The sequence below is a fragment of the Oncorhynchus tshawytscha genome, linkage group LG09 (genome assembly GCF_018296145.1).
Source record: "Oncorhynchus tshawytscha isolate Ot180627B linkage group LG09, Otsh_v2.0, whole genome shotgun sequence".
NCBI classification, from domain to species: Eukaryota; Metazoa; Chordata; class Actinopteri; order Salmoniformes; family Salmonidae; genus Oncorhynchus; species Oncorhynchus tshawytscha.
The window spans coordinates 31,520,792-31,538,717 of record NC_056437.1 but is presented as its reverse complement, the minus strand read 5'-3'; the positions used below and the strand labels follow the sequence as shown (position 1 = coordinate 31,538,717).

General features: G+C 41.9%; 1 protein-coding gene across 5 annotated transcripts in view; it reads left to right on the top strand.

Moving 5' to 3' along the window:
• LOC112257806 (Down syndrome cell adhesion molecule homolog) overlaps positions 1–17,926 on the top strand; it is a 139,501-nt gene that overhangs the window by 35,207 nt on the left and 86,368 nt on the right. For all 5 annotated transcript variants that reach the window (XM_042326813.1, XM_042326812.1, XM_042326810.1 and 2 more), the window contains exons 2-3: positions 4,952–5,269; positions 5,824–5,973. In XM_042326813.1, the coding sequence (XP_042182747.1) occupies positions 4,952–5,269; positions 5,824–5,973 (468 nt within the window). The remainder of the gene's footprint in view (positions 1–4,951; positions 5,270–5,823; positions 5,974–17,926) is intronic.

Below are 17,926 nucleotides of genomic sequence, written 5' to 3'. Positions count from 1 at the left end.
GTAAACAGTGTATGATCGCTGGATGATTCATTTTAAGTCTAATACTGTGGGTAATGGAGTCGCCAGTGACTAGAGTTTTCAATTTGTCAGAGCTAATGGTGGGAAGCTTCGGCGTCTTAGACCCCGTAACGGGAGGAGTAGAGACAAGAGAAGGCTCGGCCTCTGACTCTGACTCATTGCTTAATGGGGAAAACCGGTTGAAAGTTTCTGTCGGCTGAATGAGCGACACCGGTTGAGCATTCCTAAAGCATTTCCCTCCAGAAACTGTGAGAAAGTTGTCCGGCTGCGGGGACCGTGCGAGGGGATTTATACTAATGTTACTATCTGTACTTACTGGTGGCACAGACGCTGTTTCATCCTTTCCTACACTGAAATTACCCTTGCCTAACGATTGCGTCTGAAGCTGGGCTTGTAGCACAGCTATCCTTGCCATAAGGCGATCATTCTCGTTCTCCTGTATATTATGAGAACAGCGACTGCAATTAGAAGGAGTCATGTTAATGTTACTACTCAGCTTCGGCTGTTGGAGGTCCTGACTAACCATGTCCAGATAAAGCATCCCGAGTGAAAAAGTTGAATGAAACGGTAATTAAAAAGTAAAAACCGTAAAGTTGTTAGGTAGCAAAGTAAGTAAGTAGCAAAGTAAGGTTTGCAACAAAACGCACAGCAACACGTAAACAAGTCTGCAAGTTGTGACCGGAAATGGCGTCAAAATCACAATCAAGCTTCAATGCCTTAAAACACTCCTTCCATGGCCTCCAATTGCTTTTAAAAGTAAGTAAAACTAAGTGCATGCTCTTCAACCGATTGCTGCCGATTGCTGCCTGCATCCTCCCGCCTGATTAACATCACTACTCTGTACGTTTCTGACCTAGAATATCTGGACAACTACGAATACCTAGGTGTCTGGTTAGACTGTAAACTCTCCTTCCAGACTCACATTAAGCATCTCCAATCCAAAATGAAATCTAGAATTGGATTCCTATTTCGCAACAAAGTCTCCTTCTCTCATGCCGCCAAACAAAATTGACTATCCTACCAATCCTTGACTTCGGCGATTTAATTTGCAAAATAACCCCCAGTACTCTACTCAGCAAACCGGATGTAGTCTATCACAGTGCCATCCGTTTTATCACTAAAGTTCCATATATTACCCATCACTGCTCTCGTTAGCTGGCCCTCATTACATATCCATCACCAAACCCACTGGCTCCAGGTCATCTATAAATCTTTGCTCACTGGTCACCATAGCAACACCCACCCATAGCATGCGCTCCAGCAGGTATACTGTATCTCACTGGTCATCCACAACACTTCCTTTGTCCGCCTTTCCTTCCAGTTCTCTGCTGCCAATGACTGGAACGAATTGCAAAAATCTATGAAGCTGGAGTCTTATATCTTCCTCTCTAACTTGAAGCATCAGCTGTCAGAGCAGCTTACCGATCACTTTACCTGTACACAGCCAATCTGTAAATAGCACACCCAACTACCTCATCCCCATATTATTACGTACCCTCTTGCTCTTTTGCACCCCAGTATCCCTACTTGCACAGCATCATCTGCACATCTTTCACTCCAGAATTAATGCTATATTGTAATTATTTTCACCTCTATGGCCTATTTATTGCCAATATCTCTACTTTTCCACATTTTCACACACTGTACATAGATTTTTCTATTTTTCTTTTCTTTTGTGTTATTGACTGTACGTTTATTTATGTGTAACTCTGTGTTGTTGTTTTTGTCGCACTGCTTTGCTTTATCTTGGCCATGTAGCAGTTGTAAATGAGAACTTGTTCTCAACTGGCATACCTGGTTAAATAAAGGTGAAATAAAAAAAAGTAAAATAAAAAATCACGCCAGTATGATTGTGGCCTCAGAGATATCTGCACAACCAACATGCATGTGCAAGTGTTTGTAGGCTATATGTTATACCTGATTAGGTGAAAGCGGTTGGTGGAGTTTGGAACTCTTGTTAGGATTTTATGAAGTGATAAAATGTTTGTTACCAAGGGAGGGGGTTTGGCAGCCACCACAGGCAGGCAGGTTGGGTAGTGACATGCCAGGGAGTGTAGGATCACACACCAACAGGTAGGCTGGTTACAGTGACAACAGTAGCAGCTTTAGGCCACAAGTCACAGGCAGGTTGTAGGAAGTCTGGAAAATGACTGTATACCTAATTAAGTCACTACAAACTGTGATGAGATGACAAATGTACAACAACAAATCCAATCTATTCGCGTTTAAGAAAAAATACAGGTTTGGTATTGTTCTCAACAGTTTGTTTCATATACAGTTTAAGTCGGAAGTTTACATACACCTTAGCCAAATACTTTTAACTCAGTTTTTCACAATTCCTGACATTTAATCCTAGTAAAAATTAGGATCACCACTTTATTTTAAGAATGTGAAATGTCATAATAATAGTAGAGAGAATGATTTATTTCAGCTTTTATGTCTTTCATCACATTCCCAGTGGGTGAGAAGTTTACATACACTCAATTAGTATTTGGGAGCATTGCCTTTAAATTGTTTAACTTGGGTCAAACGTTTCGGTTAGCCTTCCACAAGCTTCCCACAATAAGTTGGGTGAATTTTGGAAAATTCCTCCTCACAGAGCTGGTGTAACTGAGTCAGGTTTGTAGGTCTCCTTGCTCGCACACACTTTTTCAGTTCTGCCATACATTTTATATGGGAATGAGGTCAGGGCTTTGTGATGGCCACTCCAATACCTTAACTTTGTTGTCCTTAAGCCATTTTGCCACAACTTTGGAAGTATCCTTGTGATCATTGTCCATTCGGAAGACCCATTTTTGACCACGCTTTAACTTCCTGACTGATGTCTTGAAATGTTGCTTCAATATATCCACAAACATTCCCTCCCTCATGATGCCATCTATTTTGTGAAGTGCACCAGTCCCTCCTGCAGCAAAGCATCCCCACAACATGATGCTGCCACACCTGTGCTTCACAGTTAGGATGGTGTTCTTCGGCTTGCTTCCTCCAAACATAACAATGGTCATTATAGCCAAACAATTCTATTTTTGTTTCATCAGACCAGAGGACATTTCTCCAAAAAGTACGATCTTTGTTCCCATGTGCAGTTGCAAACCGTAGTCTGGCTTTTTTATGGCGGTTTTGGAGCAGTGGCTTCTTCCTTGCTGAGCGGCCTTTCAGGTTATGTTGAGATAGGACTCGTTTTTACTGTGGATATAGATACTTTTTAAAAACTTGTTTCCTCCAGGATCTTCTGTTGTTCTGGGATTGATTTGCACTTTTTGCACCAAAGTACGTTAATCTCTAGAAGCCAGAACGCGTCTCCTTCCTGAGCGGTATGACGGCTGCGTGGTCCCATGGTGTTTATACTTTTGTACTATTGTTTGTACAGATGAACGTGGTACCTTCAGGCATTTGGAAATTGCTCCCAAGGATGAACCAGACTTATGGAGGTCTACATTTTTTTTTCTGAGGTCTTGGCTTATATCTTTTGATTTTCCTATTATGTCAAGCAAAGAGGCACTGAGTTTGTAGGTAAACCTTGAAATACATCCACATGTACAGCTCCAATTGACACAAATGCTGTTAATTAGCATATCAGAAGCTTCTAAAGCCATGACATCACTTTCTGGAATTTTCCAAGCTGTTTAAAGGCACAGTCAACTTAGTGTATGTAAACTTCTGACCCATTGTAATTGCGATACAGTGAATTATAAGTGAAATAATCTGTCTGTAAACAATTGTTGGAAAAATTACTTGTGTCATGAACCAAGTAGATGTCCTAACCGACTCGCCAAAACTATAGTTTGTTAACAAGAAATTTGTGGAGTGGTTGAAAAATGAGTTTTAATGACTTCAACCTAAGTGTATGTAAACTTCCGACTTCAACTGTACAATAATAATCCATTTAACAAACCAACGGCCATATAAGAAGTAGATTGTTCATGTACTTATTCCAAAGCCTATGTTGACAATCGGTTACATGGAGTGCTTGCCTAGTATCTCTGATTTCCCAGAAGCCTCAGTGCCTGCCTATGCAGCACACCACACTACACTCTTAGCAAAAAGGGTTCCAAAAGGGTTCTTCGGCAGTCCCTATAAAAGGGTTCTTGAAAGGGTTCTCTGGGGTTCTATGGGGACAGCCCATAGGAAAACCCTTTTTTTCTAAGTGTGAAGCTCATAAAAGATTGGTGCAGTATTGGGTTGTAGGGGTGTGGTGTGGTATGGTATGGTGGAGTAGCAGCATCCACCCACACACACAGCACGTTTCTTATGGCGGTTGGTGAGCAGACCTCTAGCCGCAGTTTCCCATGATGCACTGTGTTTGTAATCAGGTCTGGTGGTATGCTGGCCCTCCAAGTTCCTCTCCTCTCCCTCAGCTCCTCTGCAATGCCTCTCAATGCTGAACAACTCTCCTTTCTCCAATCCTCATTGCAGTTAAAAACAGCACTTTGGCCATGTCGTCAGAGCACAAAACCATTATACCACCACAGACCTAAAGTGTAGTACAATATAAGAAACCTTAAAGATAAATGCATAGTGGAGCTCTGTCTATTCCAATACCAAAACTTGATTTAAAAGCTCTGCTGACTAGGCTTTCAGAGGTTTTAGTTTAGAAAAATAGTACAATGGCCAACATTGTTAAGATGGAGACTGGTTCTTCTGGATCCTTCAAGCCATTCATTGATTGTTCTTTTTTTGTTTCAGTTTTTTTTCTAAAACTCAGAATGTTACATTGTAAAATAATCCTCATAAAAATACCATTCAAATAAGGATGAAAAAAACCCATCCCTAAAAACATAAATGGGCTCAGTATTTTTTCTTCACATTTAGGATCAGGGATATAGTGGTATAAATCAAAGGTGACTAAAGGCTGAACATTGGTTGAGAAGAAAACCTACACACAATCAATGACTAACATTCCCCCCTCTCCTCTCCTCTGTTTGCCTTGCAGTTTTCAGTGAAGATTTACGTTCCAGCTTATATTTTGTCAATGCATCTGTGCAAGAGGTAGTGTTTGCCAGCACCACAGGGACCTCGGTGCCCTGTCCCGCCGCGAGCGTGCCCCCCGCCTCGCTGCGCTGGTACCTGGCCACCGGAGAGGAGATCTATGATGTCCCCGGGATCCGCCACGTGCACCCAAATGGCACCCTCCAGATCTTCCACTTCAACCCCTCCAGCTTCAGTAACCTCATACATGACAACACCTACTATTGCACAGCGGAGAACCCCTCAGGGAAAATCAGGAGCCAAGATGTCCATATTAAGGCTGGTGAGTTGTCTATCTAGTTGGTTTATACCTATACTTTACAGTGTGGTTGTTTATTTACAGTATAGGGGCAATGCCAAGGCTGGGGTTGATTCCATTTCAGTTCAGTCAGTTTAAGAGATGAAACTGAATTGACCATAGACCATAACAATACAATATAATACTGTTCTATTTAGTCTTGTGCCCTGGACCATGTAGTGGTTAGTGGTCAGTGTGGTTCTGGAAATTAACTGTTGATTACAGAGGTGGGAGTTAGGGCTGCAGACAGTATGGCTGTGAAGAAGTTGACCAGAAGCTTGTTGGTCACTAAGTGGGACTAGTGACCACAAGCTCAGCCTTTCAGCTGGAAATGTACAACGTGAACCACAGACCTCACATTGGGTTGAGAGTGTGAGCAAAGCAGCGAATTAAGAAAAGGAACAAAATATATAGACTTACCAAATATTTTGACAAAACAGGAAAATAAAAGTCAATTCGTTCATCAGTGTCATTTCTTGTGTAATTTCTTATGTTTTTCAACAAGAACATTTGTCTGTATCCCCCCCCATTTCTTTCAGTTCTACGAGAGCCCTACACGGTCCGCGTGGAGGACCAGAAAGCCATGAGAGGCAATGTGGCAGTGTTCAAGTGCATTATCCCAGCCTCAGTGGAGGCCTACATCACCGTTGTGTCCTGGGAAAAAGACACAGTGTCAATCAACATCCAGAGTAAGTCTCTGCTCTCTAATCGCTACTGTAATGTATACAGAGAAATGTATGTAAAAAAATAAAATTAAAATAAAAAGAGTCTGGTAAATGAGTATCACACTGCAAGAAAGGAAGGCCATAGGTTTGAGATAGCGTTTTGACCCCAGGGATGTGTGCATGTGCTATGCCCTGTCTGTCTGCAAGGCCTTGTGAGGTCAGGCTAGACTAGTATAGTGCCCATGCCCCTTGTCCCTGTTCCAGCCATGCAACCAGCCTGTTGCGTTGTCTTGTGTCCATGTCTGTCTGACCTCATGACTGACTGGCCCTATTTCCCTGCTGACCTGGCTGGGCGAGAGTCTTCCACGAGAGCAAGGAGGAGGGCATGGCAGCCCTGTGGTGTCACTTAGCCTCAGTGCTATTGACCTAGTTCTCTGGTGATGGGGGCCATTGCATGGTACGCGTTGCACAGTTTGATCATTCAAATTGCTTAAATGGGACGCTCGTCTACTCGATTGTTTCCTAGACCCCGGGGGCAAATTCACTTTATGTGGGGCATTTAACAAACTCAATAGACAAAGATAATGTCGTTTTGACTTTTGGATGGAGGGCAAATGCAGCGGTTTCTTTTTTGTTGATCTTTCACAATTTGTCCGCTGAGGCGAAAGCAACCATGTTGAAAGCTATATCAATCTCTTAATCGTCCATAAATGGATTTGCCGGGAGGACGTTTTGGAGCTGAGAGGATATGCGGTTATGGTTTATGGAATACATACGTTTCATAATGTCAAGTATTTTTTTTCCCTAGATTTAATACTTGACTGTATTCTAAGACTTGTCATATAATCCATTCGATTTATGTACTGTAAGGACGCAATGCAATCATTTTCATATGCAAGTCTAAATGGGTATTTTTCCTTGCTGTCCTATGTGAACTTCACTATCAAAACAAAATGTTTACTTTGTGCTGTTAAAATCTAAATGTACACGCTGTCAGAAAGATGTAGCCGCCACCAATCCAGTGCTCTTCTCCATGCTAAATAATAGATGACGGAAGTCTATGAATCTAACAGCAAATAGTCTTTATTAATTTCTCAACACATGCACCCACTGTCCATCCTCCCCATTCTTCATGACTCACGCATATCAAGTGCAACTTAAATAGTCTGCGTGTGTGAAATAATGTGTGTGCGTGTCCATGTGTGCGTGCATGTGTGTGTCTGCGTGCATGCGTGGTATCCATGCGGACTGGTGGCTTTAGGCAGATGACCATGCCCTACTCTTGTTTTCTAGGGGCCGCCAAAGCCCACCTTTTAAATGTTTAATGAGTAAAAAAAATAGAAGACAATATCAACACTTAGACTCGAAAAACTTCATGAAATAAAGTTTTTCTGTCTCTGGTAGTATGAATTATGGATGATAGTATTTCTATTGGAGAGGTGTACCATGAAGCAGGCAGCTGGCCCCATCTAACCATCCCTCTGTAAGTCTCACTGGGGTTAAGCCTACTTTAGGATGGGTTGCTGTGCAGAACCTAACAATGCACCACTCAAAGAGCTCCAGTGTCTGCATGCGTGGAATGACGGTCTAATATGAAAAGTGTGAAAAATACACACAATCAAGAAGACAGTCACTAGAAGTTGCAGTGCAGTAAGTGCATTGTCTGTGTCAGTGGTCATAGATAATCCCTGGAAATGGTTAGCTACTAGGTGTGCAGGTTTTTGTTGCAGCCCAGCACTGTCTTACAGTACACAACAGTACTGCTCTTCAGGACCTTGACTTGTTAAACCAGATGGTTGATGCAGGGCTGGAACAACAACCTGTACACCATATAGCTCTCCAAGCTCAGCGTTGTTGACCACTGGTGAATGTAATTGATGTATCATTACATTGAACATTTGGCATTACATGGTTCAAAACAATATGGTAACATCATTTTAGATGGAAAGAAAAACTGGTAGGGTGATGATCGAGTGGCAGGAATTACAGCAATGATTTGAAGGAAAAAATTGTCATGCCCTGACCTTAGAGAGCCTTTTTATTTCTCTACTTGGTTAGGTCAGGGTGTGATTTGGGTATTCTAGTTTTCTATTTCTTTGTTGGCCAGGTAGGGTTCCCCATCAGAGGCAGCTGTCTATCATTGTCTCTGATTGGGAATCATACTTAGGCAGCCTGTTTTCCTCCCTAGTTTGTCTTGTCTTTGTATAGTTGCTGTTTAGCACTACAGAGCTTTACGTTTGTTGATATATATATATATATTTTTTGGTGTTCATTTAATAAAGTACGATGAACACTTTCCACGCTGCGCTTTGGTCTCACTCATTCAACAACGGACGTAACACATATCCCATTCATTTGTGTCTATAGCTACATGGTCCCCTCCTCTGATAAGCAGCTGATTGTCACTAAGATATGGCTGGGGATGAAGCAATGACACCCACACATGTATCTTTTCCGCTGCTCTGCTGCGTGGCAGGCTGCTACAGCATAATGCAGGATGAATCCAGTGATGTATTGTTCTGCGTTCAAAGCTCTGAAATGTTTTCATTCCCATGGTGAAGGGTTCCTTGCATCTGCAACTGTCTTATGGATTGTGTTCTTCCGGGAACCATTTTAGGAATCCTCCTCATGGGTTCAGTCGGCTTCCCTTCACTGTTTGTGAATAAGACTTAAGACAAGGGATATTATGAAATATGCCCAATAGTAGAAAGCTCATCCTATAGCTACTATGCTGATGACACTAATGGTTGTATTTAAACCAAAACCTCAAAATAGCTTCTCATGTTGAAAGAAAGTATGCTTGTTGCATTGATAGCCTCTGACAAAATCAAAAAAACTATTTTTGTTGCATGCAGTAATAAACATTCAATTGATATTCTATTAATTGAGATTATATTGTTGAAACAAACCCAAATACTTATTCTCCATCAATAGCAAAAAGAGTGTTCATATTAGGTTTGTTTGTGTCATGTTGGGGTTGGGTTGCTGATTCTGTTTCTGTTGACTCACAGAGAGAGAGAGAGACAGCCCAAGCAGTGTTCTCCATTCCCCAGGTGCAGACTGAGGGCTTTGCTGTGCTGTGCTGCAGTCACTGAGGAGGGCCTTGTAGTGATTTGCCATGGCCTGATCTGGCCTGCTCTGCATTCAGCACGAGTGGGGCCGGCCCCCAGCACTGCAGAGAGGCACACACGCACACTCTCTACACACTCCTTCTCATTCCACACACGAGCCACAAACCAGGGCTATCAGCCATCACATCACATTGCCCTTTTCTGCTCCACCTACCCACCCCCATTCTCACACACACACACACACACACACACACACACACACACACACACACACACACACACACACACACACACACACACACACACACACACACACACACACAAACACGCCATGGTCACTCCCTGTCCTTGTATTTAGGAGCAAAGTGATAAGGTACATTATGACATGGGAAGTCATTTGTACCACCATTGACTTTGTACCATCCTCATACCATCAGTATATACGGGTTATTGACTATATGTGTTATACCTGAACGTGTAACATTTATTGTTGAATCAGCTATCCAAAAGAGCTGTTCTCTTTCAGAATACACACTATGTGATATAATGGTGTTCAGCAACAACATAGTATTCATATTGTTCTTATTCCTGTCTTATTGATATTCATCCAAGCTTCCCTGATTTGTTCTTCTGGTTGGAAGTTCAACACTGTTGCCTATCTATCTGGTGTATTTCACAGTTTATCACTCATGTTTCATTGCCATTTTCCAGCCATTTTCAAGTTGTTTAGTGGCCAGCCAGTCAGTCATGTGTGTCTCCGGGCTGGTGGTCACTGTGAAGTAAATATCAATTGTTTCATCAAAAGCCAGGCCACCATCATCATGTGTTCATGGGCTGGTGTTTTCTCTGCTCTCTCTGTCTCTCTCTCTCTCTCTCTCTCTCTCTCTCTCTCTCTCTCTCTCTCTCTCTCTGTCTCTCTCTCTCTTCTCTCTCTCTCTCTCTCTTCTCTCTCTCTCTCTCTCTCTCTCTCTCTCTCTCTCTCTCTCTCTCTCTCTCTCTGTCTCTCTCTCTCTCTCTCTCTCTCTCTCTCTCTCTCTCTCTCACGCTCTCTCTGTGGTGTCAGCTTTACAGTACTCTCAGTTGGTATTAGCTAGAATGTCTTAGCCCTGTCCACCTTTGGGAAAGCAACCTGTAATTACCTTGGTAACCCCGAAAAAAACGAACCTTTTTCAAACGCAATTTTGTAGCTGTCTGCTTGTTTTAGTCCATTTCAAAACTACATTTAGGAAAAGTACAACATGTCTAAAGATGATTTCAACATTGCCTGCTCCAGAACATTCTTGGCACGTAGAAAAACGTAATATTGTTGTTCTTTCCTCATTGTGCTGCTTTTATAATTGCACTAGCACTGGAATACCGGCCACCCCTGCAGACCCCGCAAGGCAGGGGGGCCCACGAGCTCTTGGGCCCATCGATGTCTATTTTTTGTTTTAAAAATCATTTTACAGGAACCCTCCAAAAAGTAATTAATAAATCTTTTTAATTTCCATATGTACTAGGAAGCTAATTGTTTGTTTATTGGGTTTCAAGAAATTGACTGACTCAGGCCTTGAAAAATAAATTATTGAAAGTAAGGGGGTATCGTGAACAAGTGCAATGAGTGGAGCTTACTCAGGTGTTTAAAAGCACATATCAGACCGACAGCCCAATGCTTCTTAGGTAGTTCTTTATGAGTTTATTTTAGAAAACGATCTCAGGGATGGTTACAGGGATGGTTACAGGGATGGTTACAGGGATGGTAAAAACAGCTTGATTGCCGTAGCAACATCAGGGAAACTAGGCAGAAAGGAGTGGTGCTTCAAATACAGCAGTTCTGCAACATCTTTAATTGGTCCTCTCATTACCCTTCATTGCTGGAAAGAGATGACTTGTGTAGGAAGCCCTGGGGACAGGTCGTCTGGATATTGGACAGCCATAACAGATTATCATCTTTAGCGGACAACAGTTCAAAAAAATCGGTTCGCAATGTCGTTCATACTGGTGAACTGGCTTTGTGTGGTTGCAATATCAACAGTCCCTTTATCTCTGGTATATCTTGGCAAGCATCATTCAAGACTAAGTTTAAATCGTGTGCAGCGCAATGTACATAGAGTATAACACATGTCTCAGTAAAGATTGTCTGGCTTGTCAATACTTAGTATAGAAAACTGTTGGGCCCACAACCTAGGCCTACGGGCCGTGGTGAAAACATTTGCACATAAAAATGCAAGGCGACGCACTCGCGTACTCTAGTTTCTATAGCCCTCTACGTAGAAAAAAGAGAGAGACATTTACAGACACAGATAAACATTTTTCTTAGAGAAACAAAGAGAAAACGAGACACAGGGAGAGAATACTTCAGGATAATTGTTAGGTTATTTGATGTGTAATTGTTATTAAAAGGTTTATTGTAGCAGCTTAATACTGTATTTAGCTATAGATAGTATGCTGCACTGCATAATGAAACAATAAGCTAGTATTTTCAGGGTAGAATGGCTGTATTATTTAGTGTTAATAGTTGGTTTTAGTATGCAATTTTACAGTTAGCATGGTTTGATTTTCCAACTTTAATTACGGAACCAGTATTTACATTATTGCCACCAGCCAGCAGTCTAAATGTCAGCATTGCTACATCGTATATAGCTTCTTGAAATGTTATCCTTAACATGAGAAAATTATGACCAAATAGGCTTACCAATAAAAATGTATCCATTGTCTAAAGCAAACCTTTAGGCTACATGCCCTGGCAGTGGCACCACAGAAAGCCTATCATCAATTCGACAGACAGCCGCATTGACATGCCACAATTTCAGCACCATGGACAGCGATCAGTAGTCTATACTTTTTGAATGGCTGTACTAAACAAGTTAAATATCTAACGTGTGATGAAATGTTTTACACACATAGCTTACGTTACGTGTACTTGGACACCTGGTCCCACAATTGACCACTCTCCCACTCTGAATACCCTGAAGCCACAGGTCTCTCCTCACAGCCTCTATTTCCTTACGTGGGAGCATTGCAAACTTTAGATCGGGATTTTTGACCTGGTTTGACATACATTGTATAACACAGCAGTTTTCAACATGGTTTTTGATTTCTGTATAATACAAAATAAACAAAAATGTTGGCTCTTTTTCAATGGGGAAGAAGGGCCTAGGGGAATTCCCTGTGACGTGAATATCGACTGGGAGTATATGGTCGGTGTTTGTAAACAGTCCTCTCTGAAATGGGACCGATGATTTTATCACAGAATATATACTATCAATATTACTTTCTGTACACCATTGATTTTAACATTTTGTATTGCGTTGGAGCAAATGTGGATATCACCATTGAAAGTTTGATGTCATACATGCATGTAAAGGGGTGTAAAACTCAGCATTTTTGTAGCTATTCGAAAGTAAAAGGGATAGTTCATCCAAATAACAAAATGACGCATCGCTTTCCTTACACTGTAAGCAGTCCGTGGACAAGGTACAGTGGTTCTTCCTTTAATTTTTTTTAATGCAGCACAGCTTGCCTGGTGCCGCAGAATTCTATGGTACGTTATATAACTGTCAGCCATTGTTGCCAGAATGACACAATTTACCACAATCTGCCACCATCTACCACAAACGGTTGCAACATAAGCTCAAAACTTTTATGGGAAAACAAATGTATGACAGAAATCCAAGCTTTGCTTTAGTTTCCCTGGCACTGTTTCCAAATGCATTTCTGGCACAAATCCAATTTAGCATTTAGTATTTGTGGTACAAATCCCATTCAAGTCATGGGACTGATTTTTGCATTTTTCGTGCATCATGTTCAAATCATCTGTAAGTGACTTTGTTAAGCGTCACAATTCATTGTCGATACTTTCGGATTATTTGGACATAATGAGCAAAAAATGATAATATTGGTCGCATGAATTGAATGGGATTTGTGCCACAAATGCTAAAACTTTAGCATTTGGAAACAGTGCCAGGGAAATAAAACCAATGCATAGATTTCTGTCATACCTTGTAAATAGACTGCTTACAGGTTAAGGTATCCAATGCATTTTTTGTATTTGTGTGAACTATCCCATTAAGTATTAGATCAACATTTGTAGAGGGAAAAAGTCATTAGTAATTCAGCTGTATTGATGTTTCCTTTTTGAGGACTGAAGAGAAAATTAAATTGGAAGGAATCATTTCTCATATTACTTTAACTATAGACTACATATATCAGGTGTTATGGTGTGTTGAGTGTAAATTGCAGCATTCATACAGTATAGCACACTCACTGTTGGTTTGCTCTATGGTAAAACAGTATAGAAGCAGCGTAAGCATTGGTGAATGCAGCACAGCCTTGAGAAGGGGGCTGAAGCTGGGGCTGAGGCAGAGGAGGGATAATGGTTTTACTGGTCTCTGTGTGATGGAGACAGAGAGAGAGAAGGGACGGAGGGAGGGATGGAGGGGAGGACTAACATGGCCGTGTTTCTGGAAGCCATAGCCATGTTGGAGGAGGAGGGTGGGGTGAGGTGAAGGTCTCTCTCTCTCTCTCTCTCTCTCTCTCTCTCTCTCTCTCTCTCTCTGTCGACAGGCAGGGTTTGGACTCTGATGCGTGACAGGCCGGATGGAGAGTCTTTTTCGAGCGCTCGTCATTCCTCCTCTCTATGATTGGCTGGAGTATTGTTATTCACACCGAAAATGGGTCAGGCGGCCTGTGGAGGATTGAGTGTTTGTACAGACGTACAGTCCGCAGACACACACACACACACACACACGGCTCAAACTAAGGTTGAATGTATTCTGGAGCAGAGCACTCACTCCCTGCAAAAATCAAATAGATAAATAGAAATAAATGGTGTGCTGTATAGTGAGCAAGGTAGTGAGTGTCTCTGGTGTAACCAGCATTCTCCTCCTCCTCTCACAGGCTCCCGGCTGGTTCTCCCGCAACACCTGGTGGCAGGGGCCTTAGCAGGAGAAATAACGGGATGAATAAAGGGATACACAAAAAAATAGGGAGGAAAATCGATACCTGTGCACATGAATCTGGCTGCGGCTGCCACTAAGCATTAGGGGATCATGACGGGAGAGAGGCAGTTGTGCGCAGGGCAGTGTGAACACAACGTGATAAGCATGGGTGTGAGGGAGGAGAGAGGAGGGGAAGCATGCTCCCCTTAGCCAGCCAAGCCACATGGAGAGCCAAAATGTCCCCCGTATTTTATTATCCATGCACTTATTTAAGTTTGAAAGATCCTATGAAGATCCTGACACTGTCGTAGACACTCAGTGAGCATTTGTGAATGTTGATAAATAATGTAATGCAGATCCATATGTGGTTAGCTAGATTCCAACAGCCTTTGTCAGCCTTCCCCTGCTCCACTCCCAGACCTAGACAGATATATTAATTCTCTTATCTCCCCCACCACCACCACCACATTCCCTGCACTGATCAAACTCCCACCTCTGCACTGTGGCTGTTTGCTCATGAATAACCACAATTTGTTCCTTATTAAACTCCAGGCCCGGGCTGGGAACGATTAGAGCTCTGAGCCGGTGTGAGGGAGAGAGGGGGACTAAGTGCAGCTTAGTCTTTGATAAACAGTGAGCGAGGGCTCCATAGGTGCTGCTGCAGTTTGGCACATGTACTGTATCCTCCAGGGAGGAGAAAGATGTTGGTAGTTGTGGTGGACTCTTTTTACAGCCTCCAGACCCCAGCAGCACCAGAAAGATCTGGAGCCCTGCCAGGTCACACGTGGCCCCCGTCCAAGATACAGATTAGCTATCAGCGCAACATGGGCTAATCATGGAAGGAGCCACACATTAAATAGCATTTAGAGATTTCTGTGGACTGGATGTTTTGGAGGCCCTGATCTTTATTTTACTCTTCTTATTATCTATCCTGATGCCTAATCACTTTACTCTGCCTTAATGTACATATCTACCTGAAATTGTATTTATCAGTGGGTCAAAGGGAAGGTGTCAGTGGTGATCGGAGAGTAGAGAGTGTGCGTTTTAGTGACATTAGGATGTTGTTTTTTTCCAATGATTTGAACTACACTAGTGTCTCTCTGGGTCCCTCTTGTTTTGTGGCGAGACACACACGTGACAAGACGAGGTACCTATGATCTTATAAGGCCGTTTGTTTGTCCAGTTTGAGTTTCCATTCAATTGAATGTAGACATGTTATGGTATGCCATGTTTTCAGACAGAAACAGGCCCTGACACGCTGGTGTCAGAGTGTTAAAGAAGTGAACGTCTTCGCAGAGTTTACAAGAGAGTAGAGGAGGGAAGGTTATGATGGTCAGCTGAGGAAGGGTAACCCATCACTCTGCTGAGATGGCTTTATACAGTAGATGGTCCTGCCATGGAGGAGGGACAGCAATATCAGATGAATGCTACACCTACATCTGGACAGACAGATGGACACACAAGGTGTCTGTGATATAGATATGATACACAAGGTGATATAGGAGAACATCTGGAGGAGGAGCCCAAGGAGAACGTTCTAACTTTCTATAAAGAATACTTTCATCGTCCTGGTTTCTGTTGGGTTGGTTAAGCGATCTTGAACCATAATGTAAGAGCAGAAAGACTAGGGAAGGACAAGGAAGGGAGGAAAAAGAGCCGTGTTCTAGAGCTAGAGACGATGGTGACAAACACGAGCCTTAGCGTCAGTCTCAGCCAGAGACAAACAAATGGTTGTGCTGCTGTCTTCTTAGCACCGCGTGATTACTCTGTCAGCGAGAAAAGAGGGGAAGGCTATTCCCCCCTCCATCACTCCATTTCTCTCCCATGTTTAACCTTGCTGTTGGTGATGGCGACGTCACAATTAGGTGATCCATAAGACCAACCTTTGACTGGCGACATCTGCATGGAAACTGCAGCAGGCTGATGGCAGAGAGATGTGTGTGTGCGTGTGTGTGTGTTTGCAGGGAGAAGGAGGGGGAGGGGGGCGGAGACTGTGGCATAGGCTGCTCTTATCGCATGTGTGCAGCTACTGCAGTGTCTTTGAGAGACAGAGGGGCTGTCCATGAATGCCACTCACTCTCCCTATTCACAGTAAAAACACACACTCTCTCTCTTCCTCTCTCTCTCTTCCTCACTCTGTCTCTCTCTCTGCCTGCACTGCATTTTCTGTCAAGACTGAGAAAGAAATAAGAAAAACATGACTTGAGCTTTGATGCAGACTCACGACAAATGGGTCCATGTTGTCACATTTTCAGATTTCTTTCTAATAAGGGACAGGCGAAAAGTGAAACGTCATTTGACATCAGAGCATTTCTCTTCTGATGTATGTGTGCGTGTCTGTCTGTCTCTGTGTGTGTGTGTGTGTGTGTGTGTGTGTGTGTGTGTGTGTGTGTGTGTGTGTGTGTGTGTGTGTGTGTGTGTGTGTGTGTGTGTGTGTGTGTGTGTGTGTGTGTGGATCTGTTTTTTAAACACTTATGATTGCAACAGCAACATTAAACCCAGAATATATCACAACTATCATACTAGGGTAGACCTTTACAGATTTAAATATATATATATATATATATATTACGTACATTTATTCACATATAGAATTGGATATAATATATCACAATACCCAATTTTTTTCACTGCTTCTGCAGGGTTATAGTTTGTACCATGTTGATGCAGAAATCAACCACACCTGTGTAATGTGTAATGCACAGCCTTCTGAAAACAGCTCCTCTTAATCCATGTCTGGTTCGCTCTGATTCTGTCTTTAGACAGAAAAATATGACATATTGACAAACATTCTTTTAATGATTAAATATAAAAATCTAGGAACCTTTATCAACTCAATGAAAGGAAGAGCTCAGTCATCCAGGCCAGGGGGAGTCCCCTCCCTTCTCTCTCCATCCCAGGATCTGCCAGAAGAGGATAGTGTATAGTGATGATGAATCCCTCCAAGGTCATGATGCTAATCAGAACAGGGAATAATGAAGTTAATTCATTCACCACGGAGGGAGGGAGGGAGATGCTCCGCCAGGATAAAGGTGACCTGCCTATAGGTGTTTCCAAGGCTACAGTACTTCCTCACCAGGGGAAATCACCTTGATAGATAGGTCGACATATTGGGCAGCTGGGATAGTGATATCCCTGTGTACTGAATACCAGAGTGGGTTCTGGGAATTCTACCCCCCACCCATCTCTCCCCACCTTGTCCCAGTCTCCCCTACCCAGATGCAGTGTCATGTCCTACTCTTAGAAGTTATTTATTGAATGCTGTGATAAGGGACCTTGAGTTTGATGTGGTATTGAAGAACAGATGGGGAAGGGATGACTGGAAGATTTATGCTAAGTAGTGTGTCTACACTGAAAGACCCTTACCTTAGAGGTTGTTTCTTTGTAGGTGTTTGTATTAGGACATGTTCATATTATGAATAGTGATTCTTCTGTTTTGGAATAGCAAGTAAAAAGTAGTTGGCAATCAGTAGATTGATGATTTAATAATAGGCTTCATGATCACATTGTTTACCAATGATCAATTTGGAACTTGTATTAGTTTCATTGATAGTGAATTTCACTGTTGTTGTGTAATACATGCAAATGTTGGTGGTGTTTTTAATGATTATATTCTACAAATTTGATGTAATAAAATTAAACTAGATATATTTTTATAGAATAGTTTAATTGTAAAATATGACACATTTATATTTTGATATTGCATTTTTATTAGCAACATTTTTAATTCGATTTTATCTACATAATATAATTCAATTCTTGATTAATTATTTTCATGCGTATATTTTTTATTTTATTGGTATGTTAAAGATATTTATAAAATGTATTTGTTTTTGTGTTTCAGTTCAGTCAACCAATTATGTTATGTATTACAAAATATATTTAGAATAATGTATTTATATAGAAAGTAATACTATTTCATATATATAAGAGTGACATACTTTTTAAAAGAACAATGGCCCATCACAGAGGAGCCTTTCTTGATAA